This window comes from Myotis daubentonii, chromosome 3, assembly GCF_963259705.1.
Source record: "Myotis daubentonii chromosome 3, mMyoDau2.1, whole genome shotgun sequence".
In the NCBI taxonomy this organism is placed as follows: domain Eukaryota; kingdom Metazoa; phylum Chordata; class Mammalia; order Chiroptera; family Vespertilionidae; genus Myotis; species Myotis daubentonii.
Window position 1 is genome coordinate 89169274 of NC_081842.1, and position 25117 is coordinate 89194390.

The 25117-nt window shown below is 38.3% G+C and overlaps 1 protein-coding gene and 1 long non-coding RNA gene across 4 annotated transcripts in view; both read right to left on the reverse strand.

Moving 5' to 3' along the window:
• The window catches only part of LOC132229317 (uncharacterized), a 261758-nt gene that overhangs the window by 191209 nt on the left and 45432 nt on the right, over positions 1-25117 (reverse strand). The window lies entirely within an intron of this gene.
• Positions 1-25117, reverse strand: part of CHMP2B (charged multivesicular body protein 2B) — a 39825-nt gene that overhangs the window by 1896 nt on the left and 12812 nt on the right. For 2 of the 3 annotated variants that reach the window (XM_059688067.1, XM_059688068.1), the window contains 4 exons: positions 19397-19488; positions 10442-10636; positions 4868-4970; positions 13-119 (listed from right to left, as the gene is read on the reverse strand). In XM_059688067.1, coding sequence (XP_059544050.1) covers positions 13-119; positions 4868-4970; positions 10442-10636; positions 19397-19488 — 497 coding nt within the window. The remainder of the gene's footprint in view (positions 1-12; positions 120-4867; positions 4971-10441; positions 10637-19396; positions 19489-25117) is intronic. The other variant, XM_059688070.1, reaches the window with a different exon arrangement.

Here is a 25117-nt window from a genome sequence, read left to right on the forward strand (position 1 = left end):
AGAAGTTCATACCTTTCCAGAGATTTCAATTCCAATTTCATCAAGAACCTGATTCACAATATCTTGGCTTTCCTCTTCATCGTCAGAGCCATCAAAGATGTCATCAAGTGTATCATTGACTTGAAAGAATGGGGAGAAAAAAGCAATTACTTTCAGACTTCAGGCTACATTTACTTTTTAGAAGGCAGCCCAAATACACACACACACACACACACACACACACTGTTATATTACAGAAGGACAAACTTAGGTGAACCAACAATGACAAAAGTCACTTTCAAATGTCAATGAAGTTCATTGATGAATATATTTTGAGGCACTAAATCTGGAATAATGTTCATATCAACACAAATTATCCTAAAATAACACAAGTCTACTCTGAATTTTTTAAAATTCATCTTTAATAAACTAGGACTATCTGATATTCACAGGTACAGGATTAAAGTTTTTAAATAAGATTTCACAAATTGAATCTGTTCAGCTGGTAGCTGTTAAACCTGACCATGAAAGAATATGCAAGAATCCAATATCCTGTAAATATTTGGGATTCAATTTACTTTTTTTATACCTATAATTATATTTTTACCTTTTTAAAATTTTCATTCAAGATGTATGTAGAATATTGTAACAAAGTGTAAGATTTAATATTTTATTAAACTTGTCCAAAGAATGATGTCCAATTTAACCCTACAATGATTATTATTGCTATACCCTCTTCCACCTTTCTCCTTCCCTTCCTAAAATATTTATGGAAAACCTTCTGTACAGAAGGCAGTATGTTAGGAGCTATGGGAAAGGAATTTCTGAAAGCTTGGGAATATGTCACATTTATCTTTGAAACTAAGTGCCTGGAACGTGGTACAAATACAATTGATAGATAATGGAGAAAAATGAAGATCTTAGGTAGTTTGCACTTAATTAGAAAAAAGAAAAACGAATGATTATAAAAAGGGAAGAGACTATATCCAACTGGGAGGCAGTAACATGTGAGGTGGTCCTTGAAGGCTGCATAGGATTTGACCAAACAGAAGCAGAGGGAATTCAATGAACAAAGACATGCTAGAAGGGAATAGGGATACATGCAAGAAAGAGTAGGTTCCTCTGTGTGGTTATTTAAGGTGCATGAATGGAAAATGGCTGTGAGGGAAACAATTAAGCAGCCGGCCTATCATCATTCTCCTGATCACCGGGGATGTCCCCAAAGGAAAGGGGACAGGTAACCTAGTCTGATCTCCCTGTACTAGTAAGCATGCTGCTCCTGGTAAACAGATATCTGCTAGCAAGAGAGTCCTTGCTCTCAGCAGGGTGCCCTTGGTTCAGGATGGCTATAGTAAATAAACCTATCATCTATGGGCTTATGAGCCATGACTCTCTAGCAAATGTCACATACGGTAAGTGACCATGTAAGGTATAAATTCAAGATGTTTCATATCTTAAATGTTTCCTTCAACATGAGATTTTAAGTATACCTCATTACATACATCATCTATCATTCTGGGTCAAAGAGTTTATGTCTAATAAGAAAAGATCTCAGGAGTTATTTGAGATGTCCAACCCTCTCCTTGTTTTGCATGTCCATTTTAATTGCTTGTATCATTGACATCTTAATAAATCTTAATATTGTTTAAGATCTCTGATTTATATGAGCATGACTTGAGAATTTGACTTCTTGTGTTAGCTCAATAGTATAAAGTAAATTTGGAAAAGGCTAAAGAGCTTAAGGCATATATATTGAGTTTAACATTCAGTTTATTTGAATGTTAAACTCAATTCTACCATTTCGTACCTATGCAATTTCTTTACCTGTCTGGATCTCAGTATTCTCACTGGCAAAATAACAGGACTGGACCTGAAAATTGTTTTTGATTTATGACGTGGGGATTTTATTGTAATCAGCAAGAAGCCACTGAAGAAGCATACTCACCTTACCTCTAGCTTCTATAAAAGTAATTTAGCAATTGTGATAGTCAAATGATAGGAAAGTAATACGGGGCGGGAGGCCGGGGGGGGATGGGGGGGAGTCCAGGTCAGAATTTATAAGGGCTTCAATGAAAAAAATGAAAGAAGGGGACAAATGAGAAAGACCAGGGATTTTTAATAAGGGATTAACAGAGAAAAATGTTTTCAGAAGTAAAACAAAATTAATCAAGGACCTAATATTTTACAAAGGTCTTTTTTCCAAAACTGGAATGTGAACACGTTTTAGAGCAATACTGCATAGTAGAAACTATAATTTTAAAAAGATGTCCCTTTAAACTTTAAATTTATCTTTGGCTGAAAAAACTAATGTTGATATACTTTATTAGGTTATAGAAAAAAAAAAACCACCAATAACTACTATCATTTCAGACTCACTCACAAAGTACTAACATACAAATAAATACAACTGTAAGATATATGAATTATAAGTATGAGCTTATTAATTCCCTTCACTATAGTTTAATGGAAAAGTTAATTCCTCTAATAAGATCTGCTCATACCTGTGCCATCATTGGAAACCAAATAAACATGTGAGATACTGTGATCATTATATAAATGACAATTCTCACAGTCATTAAAAATTCACTAATGATGTTTCAAAAAATCATATTTTTCAAATAAACAAAGAACTAAAGAATTTTTTGAACTATCAAAAATAGACACATAGTATCATTAAATCCTAAAAGCAAAATAGATAATGTGAAATAGAATACTAGAACAATAGTGAGTTTAGTAACCCTGGTAATTTATTTAGATTCTATTTATACACTAAATGCTGTAAAATTAAAATGCTAGCTGAGCTAAACTGGCATATCCTTACACAGTTGTAAAAGAATTAGAAAGCATCTTTGAAAAACAATGATGCCAGTTTTGACATATGTAAGTAATAACTCAATGTTGACCAGGATGCTGTAAAGGGTCACTCATTCATTACTGATGAAATAGAGACTGGTATACTAGTAGTCTTTCTGAGAAGAATTTGGTAGTATGAACCAAAATCCTTATAAAAGTTAATATTCTAAGGAGATTTAAGAAACTTACACAAAAATAAAACAAACATTTATGAAAGGATTATCAAATATATTAAACATTTTAAAACAATCCTATCAACCACTATAAGAATGATTCAATAAATTAGGGTTGATGTTATTTAATATTGATGTTGTGCAATACTAAAGCCATTTTATTTATTTATTTTAAATAATTTTATTGATTTTTTACAGAGAGGAAGGGAGAGGGATAGAGAGTTAGAAACATCGATGAGAGAGAAGCATCAATCAGCTGCCTCCTGCACACCCCCTACTGGGGATGTGCCTGCAACCAAGGTACATGCCCTTGACTGGAATCAAACCTGGGACCCTTCAGTCCCCAAGCCGACGCTCTATCCACTGAGCCAAACCAGCTAGGGCAAAGCCATTTTTAAAAAAGGCATCAGAGAAGATTCAAGTTCATAAGCACATGTTGTTATACTATTATGTTTTTAAAATGCTGGATAAGGTTCAAAATTACAAATGTAATATGACCTAATAACTATTATAAGGTATGGAAAAATATAGGAAAGAAACGTACAACATTAACAGTAACTATATCTGAGTAATGTGAAGATAGATTTGGAGGTGACTGGATAAAGAAGGTAAAGAGATTAGCTAAAGAACATATATGAAGCCCTAGCTGGTTTGGCTCAGTGGATAGAGCATCGGCCTGCAGACCAAAGGGTCCCGAGTTTGCTTCGGGTCAAGGGCGCGTACCTTGGTTGCAGGCTCCTCCTTGGCCCGGGCCCTGGTCAGGGCACTTGCAAGAGGCAACCAATTGATGTGTTTTTCTCACATCAATATTTCTCTCTATATTTCCCTCTCTCTTCCATTCTCTCTAAAAATCAACGGAAAAATATCCTTGGGCAAGGATTAAAAAAAAAAAAAAAGAACAACAACAACATATATGCATACCCCATGGAAAAAGACAACAGTGAGGTGAAGGCCATGTGGGGGGGGACGTGCGGGTGGGTGGATATGGGCAAAGGGTGGGGAAAAAGGGGGATACCTGCAATAATGTTAACATTAAAATTTTTTAATTAAAAAAATAAAAAGGATAGATTTTTAAAAAATGCTTTATTCCTTTGTAGTCTCCATAGTTCTACTATAATTTGCAATTGTTTTATATTAAAAAAGAAGAAAACCAACTATTAAATAACTTTGGGAGGGAAAAATAAAAGAATATAAAAGCTCCATTATCTCTACCTCCAATATAAATAGTATGAAAGAATCAATGCATATCTGAAACTACCCAATTTATATTACAGTTATTTTATTTGCACTAATTTTATTTCCACTAATCAATAAAGTAAAGCAGCTGGGGCCAGTATGGCATAGAAATATGGCATAACATAGTTTATATTTTTCCTTCAGTTAAGCATTAATAGAACTTTGAGCCATATACATTGCCAATTTAAAAACACAATACTGTGACAATATGGACACCTGTTTAGTAGAAGGGTAATAAACCATTTCTTTTTGGGACAGATCCAAAGACTGAGAAAGCGATCAGGCTATCAATCCCCAGAAGGAAAGTAGGGGAGAGCGGGGGTAAGGGGAAGAGATCAACCGAAGGACTTGTATACATGTATATAAGCCAAACCAATGGACATGGACAACAGGGGGAGGGGAGCATGAGTGTGCGGGGCGGGGTGGGGGGAGGTTGGGGGATAATGGGGGGGATGAGGACACATTTGTAATACCTTAACTAATAATAAAAAAAAAAAAACTGAAAAAAAAAAACCATTTCTTTTTTCAATATTTGTGCTTTCATGGATGAGAATATGCTAGGAAACAGACTTAGCTAATTCAAACATGAGAAAACTATAAGTTTCATTCCTAACTATTAAACTTACTCATTTCTTCAGTCATTTCCATTTTCATGTTCTCCTTCTGGAAATTCTGCATTGTCTGTAATGTCTTTTGTGGATCCACCTTCTTGTTTACTGCCTGCATTGTCTTTAAAATATGAAGAAGTCCAAGTCAACTACATAATCATGAAAGTTTTACTGTGGATAAGTCCTAAGAGAGCACATCAAATAGACACAGGCTTTGACAAGATACACTTTCTGCCATAATCAAACATAAAAATGTTAAGTATTCTAGAAAGAAATAAAATAGTCAATTGGAAACCATCTGCTTAACATCTATATAATAAAGACTGGTGTGGAAAACCTCATCTGAACAGTGGGCAAAAAATTATGTAATAAAAAACACTGTCAATAAAATATTCATTACTATTCAGATGAGAGAACTACATTTGACTATTATGTGGTAAGTAGGTAATGTCCAAATTAAAAATTATTTAATTTAATTTTTATAAATCATTAACTTAATATCTAAAGTAAAAAGGAGCCCTGACTGGTTTGGCTCAGTGGATAGAGCGTCGGCCTGCGGACTCAAGGGTCCCAGGTTCAATTCCCGTCAAGGGCATGTACCTTGGTTGCGGGTACATCCCCAGTAAGGGGTGTGCAGGAGGCAGCTGATCGATGTTTCTCTCTCATCGATGTTTCTGACTCTCTATCCCTCTCCCTTCCTCTCTGTAAAAAATCAATAAAATATATATATATAAAAAATAAAGTAAAAAGGATACACTAGCATATGTGCTTAATCCTTTAACACATTTTAAACCATGGTTTAAAGGAAGAAAAAACCACTGAGTTTTGCAAAACTATGTGAAAATAATTCTTTTACATTGTATGTTCACAACTTATTTCAGTAAAAGAGGTTAATGCCATCTAATATAGATAAAATAGTTTATATACATATACAGTTTATAATATATCTGCATGTTATATAGTTAGTTCAGTATTAAAAGACACTATACAACATAAAACATAACTGTTTCAAAGATGTGAAGCATACATTCTTTTCTCAGACAAGCAGTATGCAATGATGCAGCCCAAGTAATCTTGACACTATAAGTATGACACTATATCCCCCCTTCCCTACCAATCCACACATACCTAATTTTCCAATGGCTTCTCATTGCTCTTAGTATTAAAAGCCAAAATCTGTAATTGGACTGTGAGACCAAATATTAATTGAACTCTACTTAATAAGCCAGTCTCATTTTGCACTACTGCCCTCTAGTCACACTGCTCTTTCACTTCCTTAAATGTGTCATGCTCTCTCCTGTCACAGGACCTTTGCATATGCTCCCTCTCACCTGGAATGCTTTCTCCATTTGCTTTTACTAACAACACTTCAGATTTCAGTTTATATACCACTTTCTTAAAGAAGTAGCTCTTGACATCCCAGATTAGAATATGTACCTTGGTTACATCCTACTAGGTATACATGAAGTTTTATACTTATTCGTGTAAATCAGAATACTTTACTTGCAACTTACATTATTATTGTAAACTAGAGGCCCGGTGCACAAAAATTTGTGCACTCGGGGGGGGAGGAGGGGTCCCTCAGCCCAGCCTGTGCCCACTCGCAGTCTGGGACCCCTCGGGAGATAACGACCTGCTGGCTTAGCCCTGCTCACGGGTGACAGAGGGCAGGCCCAATCCCTAGGTGCAGCCCCTGGTCGGGCTCAGAGCAGGGCCGATTGGGGAGTTGGGGCGCCGCCCCTTGTCATGCACAGAGCAGGGTGGATCGGCAGGTTGCGATGCCACCCTCAGTCACGCTCAGGGTCGGGACGATTGGGGGGTTGGGGCACCACCCCCTGTCACATTCAAGGCAGGGTCGATGGGGAGGTTGCGGCACCACCCTGTCACGCACAGAGCAGGGCCAATCAGGGGGTTGGGGCACTGCCCTCTGTCACGCGCAGAGCAGGGCCCATCAGAGGGGTTGGGGCTCCATACCCTGTCATGCACAAAGCAGGGTCGATCAGGGGGTTGGGGAGCTCCCCCATGTCACGCACAGAGCAGGGCCCATCAGGGGTTTGGGGAGCTCCCCCGTCACTCACAGAGTAGGGCCGATAGGGGAGTTGGGGCACCGCCCCCTGTCACACACAGAGCAGGTCGGATCAGGGGGTTGGGGCGCCGCACCCTGTCATACTCAGGGCTGGGCCAATGGGGAGGTTATGGCTCTACCCCGTCACACACAGAGCAGGGCCCGTGGGGGGTGGTTGGGGCGTCGCCCTCTATCACCCACAGAGCAGGGCCCGTGGGGGGGGGGGGTTGCGGCGCCACACCCTGTCACACACAGAGCAGGACTGATCAGGGGGTTGGGGTGCCGCACTCTGTCACACACAGAGCCGCAGGGCAATCAGGGGGTTGGGGAGCTCCCCCCTATCAGGCATAGAGCAGGGTTGATCAGGGGGTTGGGGCGCCTTCCCCTGTCACGAACAGAGCAGGGCGGATAGGGAGGTTGTGGCCCCGCCCCCTGTCACACACAGAGCCGCAGGGCAATCAGGTGGTTTGGGCGCTGCCCCCGGTCACGCTGATCCAGGTCCGGGAGGCCTTTGCGGCTCCACTGATCCCGGTGCTGTGAGGCATATTACCCTTTTACTATATAGGAGAGAGGCATGGTGCACAGGTGGGGGCCGGCTGGTTTGCCCTGATGGGTGTCCTGGATCAGGGTGGGGGTCCCCACTGGGGTGCCTGGCCAGCCTGGATGAGGGGATGATGGCTGTTTGCAGCTGGTCACACACCCTTCAGGGTGGGGGTCCCCACTGGGGTGCCTGGCCAGTCTGGGTGAGGGGCTGAGGGCTGTTTTCAGGCTGGCGGGTGACTGAAGCTCCCAACCGCTTTTTTTCTTTTTTTATTGTGGCCAGCTTTAGCTCTGGCTCCAGCTCTGAGGCCTCTGCTGCTGAAAGCAGGTATCTGGTTTGTTTGGGTTCTATAATCGAAACAGTTTCAACTCCAGCTCTGAGACCCCGGCTGGCTGAAAGCAGGTTTCTGGGGTTTTGTTTAGCTTCTATATTTGTAACAATGCTTCAAACTGCAAGCTCAGAGGCCGGCAGCGGCAGGCGGGGAACATTGGAGTCCTCCGTCACTGAAGCAAGCAAGCCTCATGTTCGCTTCAAGCTGCCTGGCTGCCGGCCGCCATCTTGGCTGGCAGTTAATTTGCATATCGCCCTGATTAGCCAATGGGAAGGGTAGTGGACATACGGCTAATTACCATGTTTCTCTTTTATTAGATAGGATAACACTAATAAGAAAAATTATAATAATAGAGCAGTTAATGCCTATATAACTTGTGTGTCAGACACTGTTCTAAGCACTTTATATGTACTAATATTTAGAATTAAATGACATTTAAATCGGAAAAATCTTTATGTGCCAGGTTCTACCATTTTCCCTATATTGCTAATGGGGAATGAAGGCACAGAAAGGTGAAATAACTTGACCTGGTCACACAGCTGTTAAGTGGAAGTGAGATCTGAACCCAAGTAATTTGGCTCCAGAACTTAGGTTCCTAATCACTGCACTAAACTACCTCTTAAATTGGCTGCTTTTTAAATAGACTGTAATCTACAGGTGAAGCCCATGCCTCGTTTTGTTTTCCATTTCATCTCCATTACATGGTATAGTTCTTCCCTTTAGCATCTAAACCAGCCGTGGGCAAATTACAGCCCGCGGGCCGGATCCGGCCTGTTTGAAATGAATAAAACTAAAAAAAAAAAGACCGTACCCTTTTATGTAATGATGTTTACTTTGAATTTATATTAGTTCACACAAACACTCCATCCATGCTTTTGTTCCGGCCCTCCGGTCCAGTTTAAGAGCCCATTGTGGCCCTCGAGTCAAAAAGTTTGCCCACCCCCGATCTAAACCAATACTTGCTGAGTTAACACATTTCTAAGAAATTTAAGTGAAAATTCCAATTCAGACATCCTCATTATTTTTGGATTCCATATTTTTGAACTTGCCTCCTCACTAACATTTATTTGTAACCTCAAGTCAAACTTTTAGTTTTGTGCTCATTCGTGGGCATGCAGAGAGCACCAAAAGTTTTAGTAGCCCAACTTGCACATTTTCAGCTGAGGTCGAACAGGCGGCATTCTGCATTCTTGTCTCAGCTATTCTGAACAAGTGGCCTTTTTGTTGCTTATTCGTTGCCACATTCTTGTGCCTCTGCTGGTGATTTTTCTGTTTAAAATTGTCCCCAAGTATAATACTAAAGTGCCATTTAGTGTTCCTAAGTGCTACAAGGCCGTGATGTGCTTATGGAGAAAACACACTTTGTTAAATTAGCTTTTTCACACATGAGCAGTGTTATTGCCATGAGTTCAATGTTAATGAATCAACAATTAAATATGGTTTCTTTCAACAGAAACACACACAAAACAAATTTAGGTATACACTGGTTGACAAAAATGTTGTAACCAAAGGCTCACAAGAACCTAACCCTACATTTCTCTTCAGAGCAATAGTTTGATATTCACTAATTCAGTGTTCCCAACATTGTAGAACATTAACTATTGCAAATAATGAGAATCAAAAGTATATACTATTTTCCTCATATGAACCTTACTTTCTCTTCTCCCTGGCTTTGCCCGCTTTGCTCTTCATATTCATAGTCCTCCTTCCCTATATTTAACAACTAGTGATGTAAGCCTTTTGGATGATTCTATTCAAAGATCTGTGCAATTCACTGAAGCTCAGCACAGACTGATGAGTAGGGGCAGTTTCCTTTTCAGACATATCTTAACACCCTCCCCACAACTGAACTGTAAGATCTGTGAGAGAAGAGTCTTTGTCTTGAACTTCTTGTTCCTTACAGTCCTTCACATGCATCAAGCAGCTCATTATTTACTAAAAAATCAAAAGGCTCAGTCCTTTCAGGTTTACAGTAAAAACATCTATAATAATAGAACTGTAATATTCTAATTAGATGGGATGTCCTTCCTGACGAAGCCAGGGCTGTGAGGGAAGCCCGGGTACCAAGTGCCTGCCAGCAGGCGGAGGGAAGCCCGGGTCCCGGGTGCCAGAGGGAAGCTGGTGCCGGCAGCGGGGGGAAGGAGGGCCCACTCTTGCATGAATTCCATGCATTGGGCATCTAGTTTTTAATATAAAAACTGAAAATTAAACATAAGTTCCTATTACAATTAATTGATAAATCCTTCTAATAGTATTCATGTGTCCTTCTGTCACATACATGAAAATGAATCACGAGGAAATTACTACTCTAAAGTAATCAAAACGTGTATCTCAATGAAGTAAGCTCACAAATCTCTGACAGTTTAAGAGATAAAAGCAAACACTGTTTTCAGTCAGTTTAAAAAATTTAGAAGCTACATGTGACCTTGAAACAGTGAAAATGTCCTAAAACAAGAAATTTTATAAAATTTATTAAATCAATAAAGAATCTAGAAGTAGTTTTCTGGATTATCTAATATTATAACTCATTTTGCTAAAAATCACAGATTCTATACTACATATGTGACAGGAAGTGTTTTAAAATATGATTTGAATCTTGATATTTAAGTATATTAGATGAACTCCAAGTCTATGGATATAAAGGCTTCTACTTACCTTTGCTGTAGTAGACATTGCACCAGCCATCTTCATCTGGGAGTTCATCACTTTTGTTTGTGTGGACATAGAAGTGACTTTTGAACTTACAGCAAAAGTTCTTGTTTTCTGTTTCCGTAATTGTACAAGCTGTTTGGCTAAAACTCTGCAAGCTTCTTTATTACCAATTTTGGCCATCTTCTTAATTTCTAATTCCTAAGAGAGGAAATAAAAAGAGGGGAATAGAATCATTGAGGGGTAGGCATCAAGATTTATTTCAAAAGAACAGGTCAAATATATATATGGGTGGACAAAAGTAGCTTTAGAGTTGTTCATATGGAAAATACAATAACTAATAAAGAATACTACAAGTATACACTGTTTCACGTACTCACAAATGTAAACCTACTTTTGCCCACCACTGTAAAATACACCCTTTCTCCCTGATCATGAATTGAGGCAGAGGCTGTCATAAAGTCATAGAAAGAAAAGAGTAATTTAAGAGGGCAACTTAGTCCACATGTTTCTATAGGAAAGAACCAGTGCCTTCATCTACAAATACAAAGCTGGTCTACAAAACAGTATGCACATAGAGCCCAGCAGAAAATTTAAAAAACTCAACCCAAAAGTAGGAAGGAAAGAAGAAGAAAAAAACAAATAAAGGGTTTTGTGGGACATAGCAAAAAAGAGCACGGTGATAGATTTAAAGCTAATAATGTAAACATATTAAGTGAAAAGGTCCATCTAATAAATAAAAGGCAGGTTTTCAGATTGGATAAGACCCAAATATATGCTAGCTTAGAAACAAATTTTAATTAACAACACACAAAGCTAAGTAAAATAATAGAAAATACATATTATATATAAATACTTATTACAATCTGGAAATCTGGAGTGGCTACATTAATATTACATAAAGCAAACAAAACTTGAGAAAAAGCAATATTACTAGAAATAAAAAGGGGCATTTCAAAATGATAAAGTGCCGGGGTCCAGCCCCAGCAGGTCCAAGGGTCCCCAAAGGCGTAGACGGAGTCGGCGAAGAAGGAATGACACGGAGACAGCGTTCAGTTGATCAGCAGCCTAGCCAGGATCTCCAGCCAAGTTCTGGTCTGGATCTCCAGAGAGGTTCTGTTCAGGTTCTCCAGTCAGGTTCAGTCACCAGGTTCTAGTCAGGCTCTCCTGCCAATCTCCGCAGTCAGGTTCAGTCCAGGATCCCCTGCCATGCTCTCTCGCCAGGCTCCGCCTCCAGGCTCCGAGGCCAGTCCCTGTCCAGGATCCTCCGGCATGCTCTCGCCAGCGAAGTTCTTCTGTCTCTAGGCTCCGTGTAGGTTCTGTCTTCTGAATTCTGTGTTCTAAGTTCTGAGTCTTTCTGTCTTGTTACAACTGTATTTATACCAGTTGATTCAATCCTATCAATCTCTATTACAAAGGTTAGGGCGTTTCTTATCTCCATTCCAGGGAGAAAAGATTATGTAGTTTAAGCATGATTGTTCGTAGTTGAAGTGATTAATTACCCGCCTGGCACTTAGTTGAGGGGTTTTATTCCCTCCCTAACTTCAGGGGAAAATCCCTACCTGGGGATTCAACCTTTCTCGGAGAGGTGACCTTGGTTAAAACACAGCGCCAAGAAGGTGAGCAAATATATTAAGAACCGTATGCCATATATGCCAGGTCCCTTGAAACAGCAAGGATGGACCGGCTCCCAGCAATAAAGGAATCAATACGTAAAGATACAAAACACATAAAAGTCTATGTAATAACAATGCTTAAAAATATATGAAGCAAAACTGATAGAAGTGAAATGAAAAGCAAACAAATATACAATTAGCTTGGGGAATATCAACAAGTATATTGCTGTAACTGTTATAACTAATGGGCAGAAAATCTGTAACAATACAGAAGATTTACAAAAAACACTATTACTAACTTGACCTAACCAACACTTACAGAAAACTTCAAAGCAGCAGAATACTCATTTACAAGCATACACTGAAAAAAAAGAAGCAACAAAATACAGCATATTCTACATCAGAAAACAAGGCTCAATAAATTTAAGAGGGTTGAATTGATACGAAGTATGTTCTCTCACCACAATAAAATTAAACTAAAGATCAGTAAGGAAAATATGAAAGTCACAAATGAGCAGAAATTAATGATTCTAAATAAGTCATAGATTTAAAAAAAATGGAGGAAATGAAATAATATTTTGAACTTAATAAAATGAAAACAGCACATATCAAAATGTGTGGACTATAGTAAAAGAGATTCTTAGAAATTTATAGCATTAAAGGTTATATTAAAAAAGGTGAAGGGATTAAGAAGTACTAATTGGGAGTTACAAAATGGTCATGGGGATGTAGAGTACACCATAAGAAATATAATTAATAATATTGTAATAACTGTGTATGGTGCCAGAGGGGTACTGGAATTATCACTTTGTAAGTTATATAAATGTCTAACCACTATGCTGTGCATATGAAACTAATATAATATTGAATGTCAACTGTAATTGAAATAAAAATAGGTATAAAAATTAATTAAACAAAATAGTAAAGGCAAAAATATTATGTTAAAAATGTCTAAAGCATTAACATACAAAAAAGAATATATAACAAAGTAAACAAAAGAAAGGAAATATAAACAAAGAAATTTATAAACTGGAGAAGTAAAAAAATTGCAGAAAGTTAATGAAATCAAAAGCAGGTATTTTTGCAAAAAAATAATCAAATTGATATACTATTAGCCAGACAGATGAAGGAAAACAACTGGAGAGAGAACAGCCCTAGCCAGTTTGGCTCAATGCATAGAGTGTCGTCCTATGAACAGAAGGGTCCCAGGTTTGATTCTAGTCAAGGGCATGTACCTCAGAAGCAGGCTTCTCCTTGGCCTGGGCCCTGATCAGGGCGCACACTGGAGGCAACCAATCGATAGGTTTCTCTCACATCGATGTTTCTTTCTGTCTTTCCCTCTCTCTTTCACTCTCTCTAAAAATCAATGAAAAAATATCCTCGGGTGAGGATAAAAAAAAAAAAAAGACAGAGAACACACGAGTTATAAGTATTGGGAATGTAAACAGGAGCATCATTTCATATCCTAATGATGTTAAAGGACAATACGAGAATATTATGAACAATAGTATATGACCACATTTTAAAAGTTGGTAGAAATGGACAAATTAGAGACACAAACCAAAGCTCAGTCAAAAAGACAGAGAACCTGATCTATAGTTTTTAAATGAACTTGTAGTTTAAAACCTATCCATAAGAAAACGTCACTCCCAATGGGTTTGATGATAAATCCTAACAAACTCTTTAGTAAAAGAGTAAGGGAATATTTGCCAACTCATGCTTTACTCTGATGTCAAAACTAAATAAAGATACTTCTCAGAGGGAAGGCTGGGCTGGGTGGGTGGGTGGGAAGATATCAACCAAAAACATATATGCATACAAGTGTTCCAGTGCATGGATTTTTGCACATTGAAAGGAAATTAATTAGAAGAAATATTTTAATATCGCTATCCGCCCTTTCTCTATAATAGAAATGTCAACCAAATTCAGGATCAACAATGAGAGATCGAAACACACGCGTGCGTTTGGCGCCAGTGAGAGCTTTATATGCATCACACATGTGCAAGTCAACTTAGCCTTTTATAGATATAGAATAAACTTGCTTAATTAGACCTACTTTCTGATTTAGCTAAACTTTTTCCAGCCCAGTGAAGCACCCCAACTTCTCTTTCAGGTAATTGTCAGCAACAGAGCAGTAAATTTTAACACGAAGCAGATTATTATTATAGATCATGCAGGGAGAACAAAGGGTGAAATAATTAACTGTAGCAGTGTTCAACTATATTCTGCACAGTGAGAAAACCTGAAGTCATTTTCAAGGTCCACCATTTCTTACTTCTTTTCAGTCAGGTCAAGTTTCTAAACTTTCTAAATCTCCGTTTTCTGGCTAATGAAAAGAAAATAGGATTCTACAGAGTCTCCTATCTATCTACTCCAGGACTTCTATGAGGATCAAATGTGAAAATGCTTCACAGACATTTGGTTAAGCTGTAAAATGTTTGCACCTGGCTATAAAGCAAGTCGAGTTCCTTGGCTGAAGGAACTCCAAGGAGGCTAGTGGTTTGGGAGAGGAAGTTGGTGCTATGTGATGTCATTACCTGGTGCCCATAGCAACCGTATCTGGGCTGGGCTGGGCTGTGGGTCACATTTTGTGCCATGGGGTTGTGACAGCGTTGGCTGCAACTTAGTGGGGTATCCCACTTGGGGGAAGCTGAGTATTGGTTTGTTGGTGCCAGGTCTGTGGTGCTGTTTATTTTTAAACTAGAGGCTCAGTGCACAAAAATTTGTGCACTCGATGGGGGGGTCCCTCTGCCCGGCCTGTGCCCTCTCGCAGTCTGGGACCCCTCGGGGGATGACCACCTGCTGGCTTAGGCCCACTCCCCGGGGAATTGGGCCTAAGCCGCTATTCAGACATCCCTTTGGCAGCCCAGGAGCCCTCGGGGGATGTTCACTTGCCAGCGAGGAGCAGGCCTAAGCTACAGTCAGACATCCTTAGCGCTGCTGAGGAGGTGGGAGAGGCTCCCATGACCACTGCTGTACTGGCAGCCGTCAGCCTGGCTTGTGACTGAGCAGAGCTCCCCGTGAGAGCACACTGACCACCAGGGGGCAGCTCCTGCATTGAACGTCTGCCCCCTGGTGCTCAGTGTGTGTCATAGTGACCAGTCATTCTGCTGTTAGGGTCAATTTGCATATTACCCTTTTATTATATAGGATAGAGGCCTGGTGCATGGGTGGGGGCCAGCTGGTTTGCCCTGAAGGGTGTCCCGGATCAGGGTGGGGGTTCCGCTGGGGTGCCTGGCCAGCCTGGGTGAGGGGCTGAGGGCCGTTTTCAGACTGGCCACACCCCCCTTCAGGGTGGGGGTCCTGTTGGAGTGCCTGGCCAGCCTGGGTGAGGGGCTGAGGTTTGTTTTCAGGCTGGCCAACTCTCTTCAGGGTGGGGGTCCTGCTGGGGTGCCTGGCCAGTCTGGGTGAGGGGCTAATGGCTGTTTGCAGGCTGGTCAAGGCCCCCAGTGGGGACCCTCACCCCATGAGAGTGTGGCCATCCTGGGTGAGGGGCTGATGGCTGTTTGCAGGCTGGCCACGGCCCGCAGCCACCCAAGCTCCCAGTGGAAGCTGGCTGGAAGCAGGTTTCTGGGATTTATTTATCTTCTATAATTGAAACTTTGTTGCCTTGAGTGGAGGCCACAGCTGGCCAGGGCAGGCGGGGAGCTTGGCTTCCTCCATCACCAGGGCAACCAAGCCTCCTGCTTGTTCCAGCTCTGCAGCTGCTGGCTGCCATCTTGGTTGGGTTAATTTGCATATAGTCGCTCTGATTGGCTGGTGGGCATGGCCTGGTATGTAGCAGAGGTGCAGTCAATTTGCATGTTTCTCTTTTATTAGATTAGATGGCCAGTGTGCATCATGGCCGCTCCTGCATTGAGTGTCTGCCCCCCTGGTGGTCAGTGCACATCATAGCTACCAGTCGGATGGACACTTAGCCTTTTATACATATAGATATGCATAACCCATGGACACAGATAATAGGGTAGAGAAGGCCAGGGGCTGGTGATGGGGAAGGCTAAAGCAAGTCAATGGGGCAAAAAAGGAGATATATGTAATATTTTCAGCAATAAAGATTAGAAAAAAACTACATAAAAAGACAACTGCAAATGAATGTGTTTCAGGAACACAAATCTAAGTATTCTTAATAAAGGTTCAGCAAACTGAAACAAAGTTAATATATATATATATATATATATATATATATATATATACACACATACACATATACATAAATATATACATATATATACATGTATATGTATATATGTGTGTGTGTGTTAATATATATATATGTATATATATATTAACACACACACACACACACACACACCCCTCATTACCAATGGCATTTATCTCAGGAGCAAAAGCTTGATTCAACTTTGGAAAATCAAACTAATTCACTAAATTAATACACTAAAGAGAAACTATGTGATAATCATCTCAATAGATGCAAAAAATAAAAATAAGAAACATTTGACAAAATTTATTCCTGATAAAAAGTTTCAGCAAAATAGATAAAAAGGAACTTCACCTGAGAAAGGAAGTCTACAAAAATCCTAGTTGTAATATCATACTTTACGGTGAAAGACTGAATATTTCCTCCTAAGATCAGTAAACATGAGGATGACTGCTATAATCACTTCTATTTAACATTAAGAGTTTTAGCCAGTGTAATAAGGTATATCTTTTAAAAAAAGGCATCAAGATTGGAAAGGAAGATAAAAAGTTTAATTTATCCATAGATGACATGATTGTGTAGAAATCTAATAGGTTATACATAAAGGTTACTACAATAAGAGAGTTTAGGAAGATTACAGGATTACAGATCAATACTGAAAATATTAATGTATTTCTTTCTACATAACAGCAACAAAAAAACAGAAATTTAATTTGTTTTTAAAATATCTAGTGTCAAAAATATGAAATAGTAGGGATAAACCTGATAAGAGAAGTGTAGAGCCTAATTACAAGTACAAACACTGTTGAGAAAATTGAAAGATCTAAATCAGGGGTGGGCAAACTTTTTGACTCGAGGGCCACAATGGGTTCTTAACTATCAAAATAGTGAAAGATAGTCGATCTATTTTGTTCCGGAGGGCCGGAACAAAAGCATGGATGGAGTGTTTGTGTGAACTAATATAAATTCAAAGTAAACATCATTACATAAAAGGGTACGGTCTTTTTTTTCAATAGTTTTATTCATTTCAAACGGGCCGAATCCGGCCCGCCGGCCGTAGTTTGCCCACGGCTGATCTAAATAAATGAAGAGATACAACATGTTCATGGATTGTAAGACTCAATAGTATTAAGATGTCAAGTCTTCCCAAATTAGTTTACCTATTCAATGTAATCCCAATCAAAACAGAACTTTTATGTAGAAATTTACAATTTTATTTTAAAGTTCATTTGGAAATGCAAAGCACCTAAAATAGCCAAAACAATTTTGAAAACAGAAGTACAAAGTTGAAGAGTTAACACTATATATAACTTTAAAACTTACTATAAAGATACACTAATAAAAAGTGTAATATTGGCTTAAGAATAGTCACAGATTAATGGAATAGCATAGAGTCCAGAATTAGGCCAACATATATTAGGATAATTGATTTTCTACAAAGATGATAAGGTATTTGAACAGGGAAAGACGTTATCAACAAATGATGTTGGAATAACTTAATTTCCATATGCAAGAGTGAATCTCTACCCTACCTCACAACATAGTGATTTAATTCAATGCAGTTCACAGTTCTAAATGTAAGAACTAAAACTTTAATACTTCCAGGGGAAAATATAAGAGAAAATATTAGTGACTTTGGGTTAGGCAAAGATTTCTTAGGACACTAATAGTACTAATAACAGAAAAACAATAAATTATACTTGATAAAAATAAAAACATCTGCTTTTCAAAAAATACTATTAAGAAAATGTAAGACCAGGCCAAGAACTGGGGAGGATATTTGCAAAGATATATTTAATAAAGTACTTGTGTCCAAAATATATAAAGAATTCTTACAACTAAATAATTAGAAAACAACTTTAAAAAAATGTGTAAAATATTTCAGTAGACCCTTTGGCAAAGATGATATGTAAAAGGCAAACAGGCACATGACAAGATGCTGAACATCATTAGCGATTAGGAAATCCAATTTAAAATGACAATCTGCTACACACCACTAGAATGGCTACAGGGGAAAAGACTGTTAACTTCAACTCTTGGCCAGGATGTGAAACAGCTTTACTTGCATATATAGCTGGTGGGAACAGAAAACATCACAGCCATTTAGTAGAACTGTTGAGCGTTCTTATACAGTTAAATATACATTTAATCTATGACCCAGCAATCCCACTTCCAGGAATATACCCAAGAGAAATGAAAACATATGTTCACAAAAAGATTTTCAATTGGATGTTTATAGCAACTTTATTCAAAATAGCCAAAATCTAGAAATAACCCAAATGTCCATTGGCCTGTGAACAGATAAACAAATTGTGAAACATCCACACAATAGAATAACGTTCATCAATAAAATGGAATTAATCCAGATACATGCAACAAAATTGATCAATCTCAAAAGTTATGAGTGAAAGAAGCCATATGAAATAAAGAATTCATATTCTATGATTCCATTTATATAAAGTTCTAGAAAATGTAAACTAATCTGCAGTGACAGATCAGTGTTTGCCTGACTGAGGAGGAGGAAGACAGGGAGGGATGGGTAGGAAGGATTACAAAGGGAATAAGGAAATTTAGGGATGAAGGATATGGTCATTACCTAGATTGTAGTTAATAGGTATGTCAAAATGTATCAAACTGTATTCTTTGAATATGTACAGTCTATTGCATGTCAATTATACTTCATGCTGTTTATTAAAATATTTTAAGCAATATATATTTAAAAACATAACAAAATAGTTAAAGATAGTCGATCTATTTTTAAAAATACACTCATTATCACAGACACAATGATACTTAAAATATCAAGTAAGTTCAAATATCAAGTAAGACACCTATGAGTGTCTTATAACCCTCTCTTGTTTTTGAAGACTACATTATCTTTGTTATTAGCTGAGAAGAATTTAGCTCTGTTATGAGCAATATTTTCTTCCTAGGCATTCATAACTTTTACAAACTGAAGAATACTTTGATTTTATAATAGCAGAATACACAGAATTCTGATAAGTCAGCAGAATGACACAATAAACAAAGGCAAGCAGAAAGAGCAGAAAGGTGTTCAATGCCATTTATTAGTAAAGCAAATCTCTTAGCACCTAACATCTGTCTTTTTCCTAGTTAGCTAATTATTCCAACAATAATTTCCAAATTTGTTTGAAAAGTTAAACTGAAATTTAATGTTCTACTTACCAGCTGTTTTTCTTGTCTCTCTAAAGCTGCTCGATCTCTGCTTATAGCTCTCTGTGTACCTCGTAACTCTCGATTCTGTTCCTTTATTACATCTGAGAGAACCACACACAAAAGAAAAACTAAATGTATGGGTTGTAAAACTTTCTTTAATACCATTTAAAAAACTGGGCTCAGAAATCTCAATGAAAAATACAGATTGATTTATTTGATAATAAATTTTTTCTTTCAATTCAGTGCACTAAAAACATCAAATATTCAAACTTGAATTATATTGATTATATACAGAATTATAAAAATGAGTGCACTGTGCTCTAGTATGAGGTTTAGCCAAAAGTACACATAAATCACGGTAAAATATTCCTGTAGAGAACTGATTAGTATACAATGTTTTATACGGCACAGGTATATGTCACACATACACACACATCCTTTCCATCTTTCCCTACTCCAGTATTTTATGAACTTCCAGAAAGAAATAAGGTTATGTTTACTAAAGGTTTTTTCTGCACTAAATCACCATAACAGAGTGAAGCAGCAGATGCTCAAATGAATCCCATCTCTGCCACTTGATCATTATTTGTTGGCAAAGTTAGTTAACACTCTAAATCTCAGGTTTCTGATAAAATAGGAATTGTTGTTAAGAGTAAATAACATACGCAATGCCCTGAAATTTATCTTAATTCATCAGTCTTACCCTTTGAAGAATTAAAGTATTTATCTAGGCCCGATGGATGATAATTAGGGTTATTACTAAACTAGAGGCCCGATGCACAACATTTGTGCACTGGTGTGTGTGTGTGGGGGGGGCATGGGGGGCGGGGGAACGGGTGTCCCTCATCCCATCCTGCGCCCTCTCGTAGTCTAGCACTGCCGTGGAGGCAGGAGAGGCTCCTGCCACCGCTGCTGTGCTTGCCAGCTGTAAGCTCTCTGGCAAGCCTGGCTTCTGGCTGAGTGGCACTCCCCCTGTGGGAGCACACTGACCACCAGGGGACAGCTCCTGCATTGAGCATCAGACCCTTAGTGGTCAGTGTGTGTCATATCTACCGGTCGTTCCACTGTTTATTTGCATATTAGCCTTTTATTACATAGGACAGTGATTTTTTTCAAAGGATCACAGATATGGATGGTAATTCTTACCAAAACTGATCTATCATTGTCAGGAATCTTATAACTATTTTACATATATTATACAATATAATATTCATAATAATGCTAGGGAGTTGATTTTCTATTATTTTGTATATAACAAAGTTGAGTATTAGGAAGTTTAAAAACTTGCCTAAGGTCACAGGGGATAAGCAGTAATGCCAGATCTGGACGTAAGTGTTCTGTCTCCAGAACCAGTGATCTTAATCACTTCACTAGAGAAAATTTTTATTGAAGAGATATATTTAAAAACAATAACAGAAATAATAGTTTTATCAGCAAATAGTGATGGGAAAATGGATGAAAAAGGATGAAACCAGACTCCTGCAACACACCACATATAGAAATTACCAAAAAAAAAAAAAAAAAAAGATTAATGATCCAAATTTAAGAGTTAAAATCATAGGACTCTTAGACGAATACACAGGAGTAAATCTGAATGATCTGGTATTTGGCCATGGGTTCTTAAATACAACAGACACTAAAAGCATAAGCAACAAAAGAAAAAATAGATAAATGGGACTTTGTAAAAATTAAAACTTGCGTGTATCAGAGGACATTATCAAGTAAAAAGACAATCTACAGAATGGGACAAAATATATGCATATTATATATATGATAAGAGTCTATTTTCCAGAATTTATAAAGAACTCTTACAATTCAAAAACAAAGACAAACCCCCTTAAAATTGGGTGAAGGATTTAAATAGACATCTCTCTGAAAATATACAAAAGGCCAATAAACACATGAAAAAGTCGATATCAATCATTAGCTATTAGGAAAATGAGATACCAGTTCACATCCACCATAATGGCTATAATCAAAAACAAAAAGGGAAAACGGCAAGTATTGGTGAAGATATAGAGATTGATACCCTTGTACATTGCTTGTAGGAATGTAAATTATTTCAGCCCCTGTGGATAACAGTTTGGTGGTTCCTCAAAAAGTTAAAAAACATAAAATTATCATATGACCCAACAATTCCACTCCTAGGTATTTACCCAAAAGAATTCAAACAGGTACTTAAACTAATACTTCTACATAAATGTTCATAGAAGTACTATTCACAATAGTCAAAAGGTGGAAACAACCCATATATCCATGAACAGAAGAATGAATAAACAAATTGTGATATATATGTATAATGGAATATTATCTATACACTAGAGGCCCAGTGCACAAAACTCATGCATTGGTGGGGGGTGAGGAGGGGACTCAGTCTGGCCTGCACCCTCTTGCAGTCTGGGGGCTCTCAGGGATATCCAGGAGCCCTCGCTCCTTACCACCTGCCTGCTCGCTGCTCCTTACCACTCTGCTCTCTGTTCCTTAGTGCTGCCATGGAGGTGGGAGAGGCTCCCACCACCACCACCACTGCACTCGCCAGCCGTGAGCCAGCTTCTGGCTGAACAGCACTCCACCTGTGGGAGTGCACTGACCACCAGGGGGCAGCTCCTGCATTTGCATTCCACACCCTGTATGACAGAAACTTTGTAGAGTGCCCCCTTGCACTCTGGGACTCCTTGGGGGATGTCAAAGAGCCCATTTCGGCCTGATCCCCACAGGCCAGGCCAAGGGACCCCACCTGCCGGCGGGACCCCACTTACTTTGCAGAAGCCAGGGAGGGACCAAGGGAGGTTGGCTCCAGGGTGTGTCTGGCCTGTCTCTCCCAGTCCCGCCCCACCAGTCACCTTCTAATTAATTTTCTTTCAATGTGTACGAATCTGTGTACCGCGTCACTAGTTTAGTTATAAAAAGACACAAAGTACTGATAGTTTTATAACATAGATAAACCTCAAAAATGCTATGCTAAGTGAAAGAAGCCAGATATAAATGGTCACATTTTATGATTATACCCAGATGGAATACCCAGAATAAATTCATAAATACAGAAAAACAGATTGGTATTTGCCAGGGTTGGGGAGAGTGGGAATGATGAGTCACTGCTTAATGGGTGCAGGGCTTGATTCTAAAGTGATGAAAATGTTTTGGAGCTACAGGTAATGGTCATACACCACTGTGAATGTATTAAATGCTACTGACCTTTTCACTTTAAAATGGTTAACATTATGTGAATTTCACCTCAACTAACAGAGCAACAAAGCCAGCAACCACTATCCTTTGTAATGATGGAGCATCACAACTCATGTTCTGCACCAGTGGTTCTCAACCTTCCTAATGCCGTGACCCTTTAATACAGTTTCTCATGTTGTGGTGACCCCCAACCATAAAATTATTTTCGTTGCTACTTCATAACTGTAATTTTGCTACTGTTATGAATTGTAATGTAAATATCTGATATGCAGGATGTATTTTCATTGTTACAAATTGAACATAATTAAAGCATAGTGATTAATCACAAAAACAATATGTAATTATATATGTGTTTTCCGATGGTCTGAGGCGACCCCTGTGAACGGGTCGTTTGACCCCCAAAGGGGTCGCGACCCACAGGTTGAGAACTGCTATTCTACACATTTCTGTGTAGAGTGTAACTTATGAGAATAAAAATAATATTGAGTAGTAGACAGTATAGCAAGTGCTTCACAATAACCCCAAAAGGTAATTAGATACTATTTTCACACTTATCTCAGAGGAGGACATATCTGGTGAGATAATCTGCCCAAGGGAGAAAAAGTGCTAGGATTCATATGTCTGATACCATGGCCTAGGATTTTAACTACTGTATTATGCTGCTGTGATGCTTTTTGGGTAAACAAGAAATAAAGTTATCAGAGACATAATCCTTATAAATATAGAACCATATCAATAAAAATATACAGTATTTCAAACTAAATGAAAAACATTAGTCATTATATAAAACTAATCAATTACAATGACTTTCTAAATAAAAGTTAAAATAAGATGCCAGAGCTCCTATATCCTACATACAAGATATCCATTTCCCCTTCTTTGCTTACTCTGCTTTTCAGCTAAGTTATATCAGCAAATATCTCGTGCTGAGGGTTTACTAAGAACACATTTTATATGTTCCTTATACATAGACATATAAAGCCATACTATATCTTTAAGGGAGATGAAGAGGCATATGTCTCTCCCCCCAACCTCTTTCTTCTGGATGGGAAATGCACAATTCATTCAACAAAAAGAGGGACATTCTGTAGACAAATATACTTGGGAAATGTTGAAGTTGAAAAAAATAAACATATTTCTTTACTTCAAACTTCTAAGTATGCTTAACATGAATATGCATTGTAAATCCTTAAGGGAAGAATATATTATAGATTACTTTCCACATTTATTAAACCAAGGATCCTTTTTAAGAAATCTCCATTAACATTTCCTAGATACTAATGTTTCACGGAGCATTGGCTGAAATCCTATTCTAAAACAATATGATTTATTAGTTTGCTAGTGCTGTCATTAAAACCCCCACAGTCTAGGTGGCTTAAACAACAGGAATTTATTTTATCAGTTCTGGAGGCTGGAAGGCCAAGATCAAGGTGGTGGCAGATGATTGCTATTGAGGTCTCTCTTGTTGGCTTGTATTTAACTGACTTCTTGCTATATCCTCAAATGGCCTTTTCTCTGTGTGCCCGTCCCTGGTATCTCTTTCTCGTATAAAGATACCCGTTCTACTGGATTAGGGCTCAGCATCATTACCTCATGGAATCTCAATTACCTCTTTAAAAAGGCCCTATCTCCAAATATAGTCACAAAGGGGTTAGGGGTCCAACCTATAGACTAAACAAAACAGCAAAGAAAGCTCTCATTTCTTTTTCTTTCAAAAAAATCATAAGCCTTTCAGCTTTAATATTCAAACACTCACAGTTTTGTTCAATTTTTCCTTATTGGTATGAAAACATTTACCATTTACCCTAGTGTTTCAATAAAAATATGCTCTAAATTTAAAACTGTGAAATTACAAATGAACTTTTGAAATATAACCCCTTTGTGTACTGAAAACCCCTTAGTTTTTAGTATAAGACAAAGTATTGAAATAGTGATGATGGTCTAAAGCAGTGGCTCCCAACCTTTTTTTGGCCCATGCCCCACCTAAGCATCTCTAAAATCCTGATGTCCCCCCCTCCATGACATATAATTCTTATTATTCAAATAGTGAACTCCTAATAAACCTGAAAGGCCATTAACTTGGTCTAAAGCTTCCAAAGAACATGACATCCATGAAAAGAAAAATAAAAGAATGAAAGGACAGTTTAAATACTGAGGAAGAAATCACTAAGAAACTGTTAAAAAAATAATATTAAGTGATATGAAAAAATAGCAAAGTTTCAAAACATATAATAGAGAAATGAAATGCATAAATACATCACATATTTATATACTGTATATGAGGCCCCTAGAACCATAAGAAAGGCAAAAAATTCACTGTTAATAACTCATTTTCAAATTGCCCCCCTTAAAAATCAAATTGTCCCCCTGAGAGGCATGTGCCCCACATTGGGAACCACTGGTCTAAGGTTACAATACTACTAAGCAATAAAAGTATCCACCATATTAATAAGTTTAATAAGTTAAATTGTGGCCAGATCACTGACACAGGTGCAAAGCAACTGCTGAAGCCTGGATTGCTCAGATCTAGAATTCTAATAATAC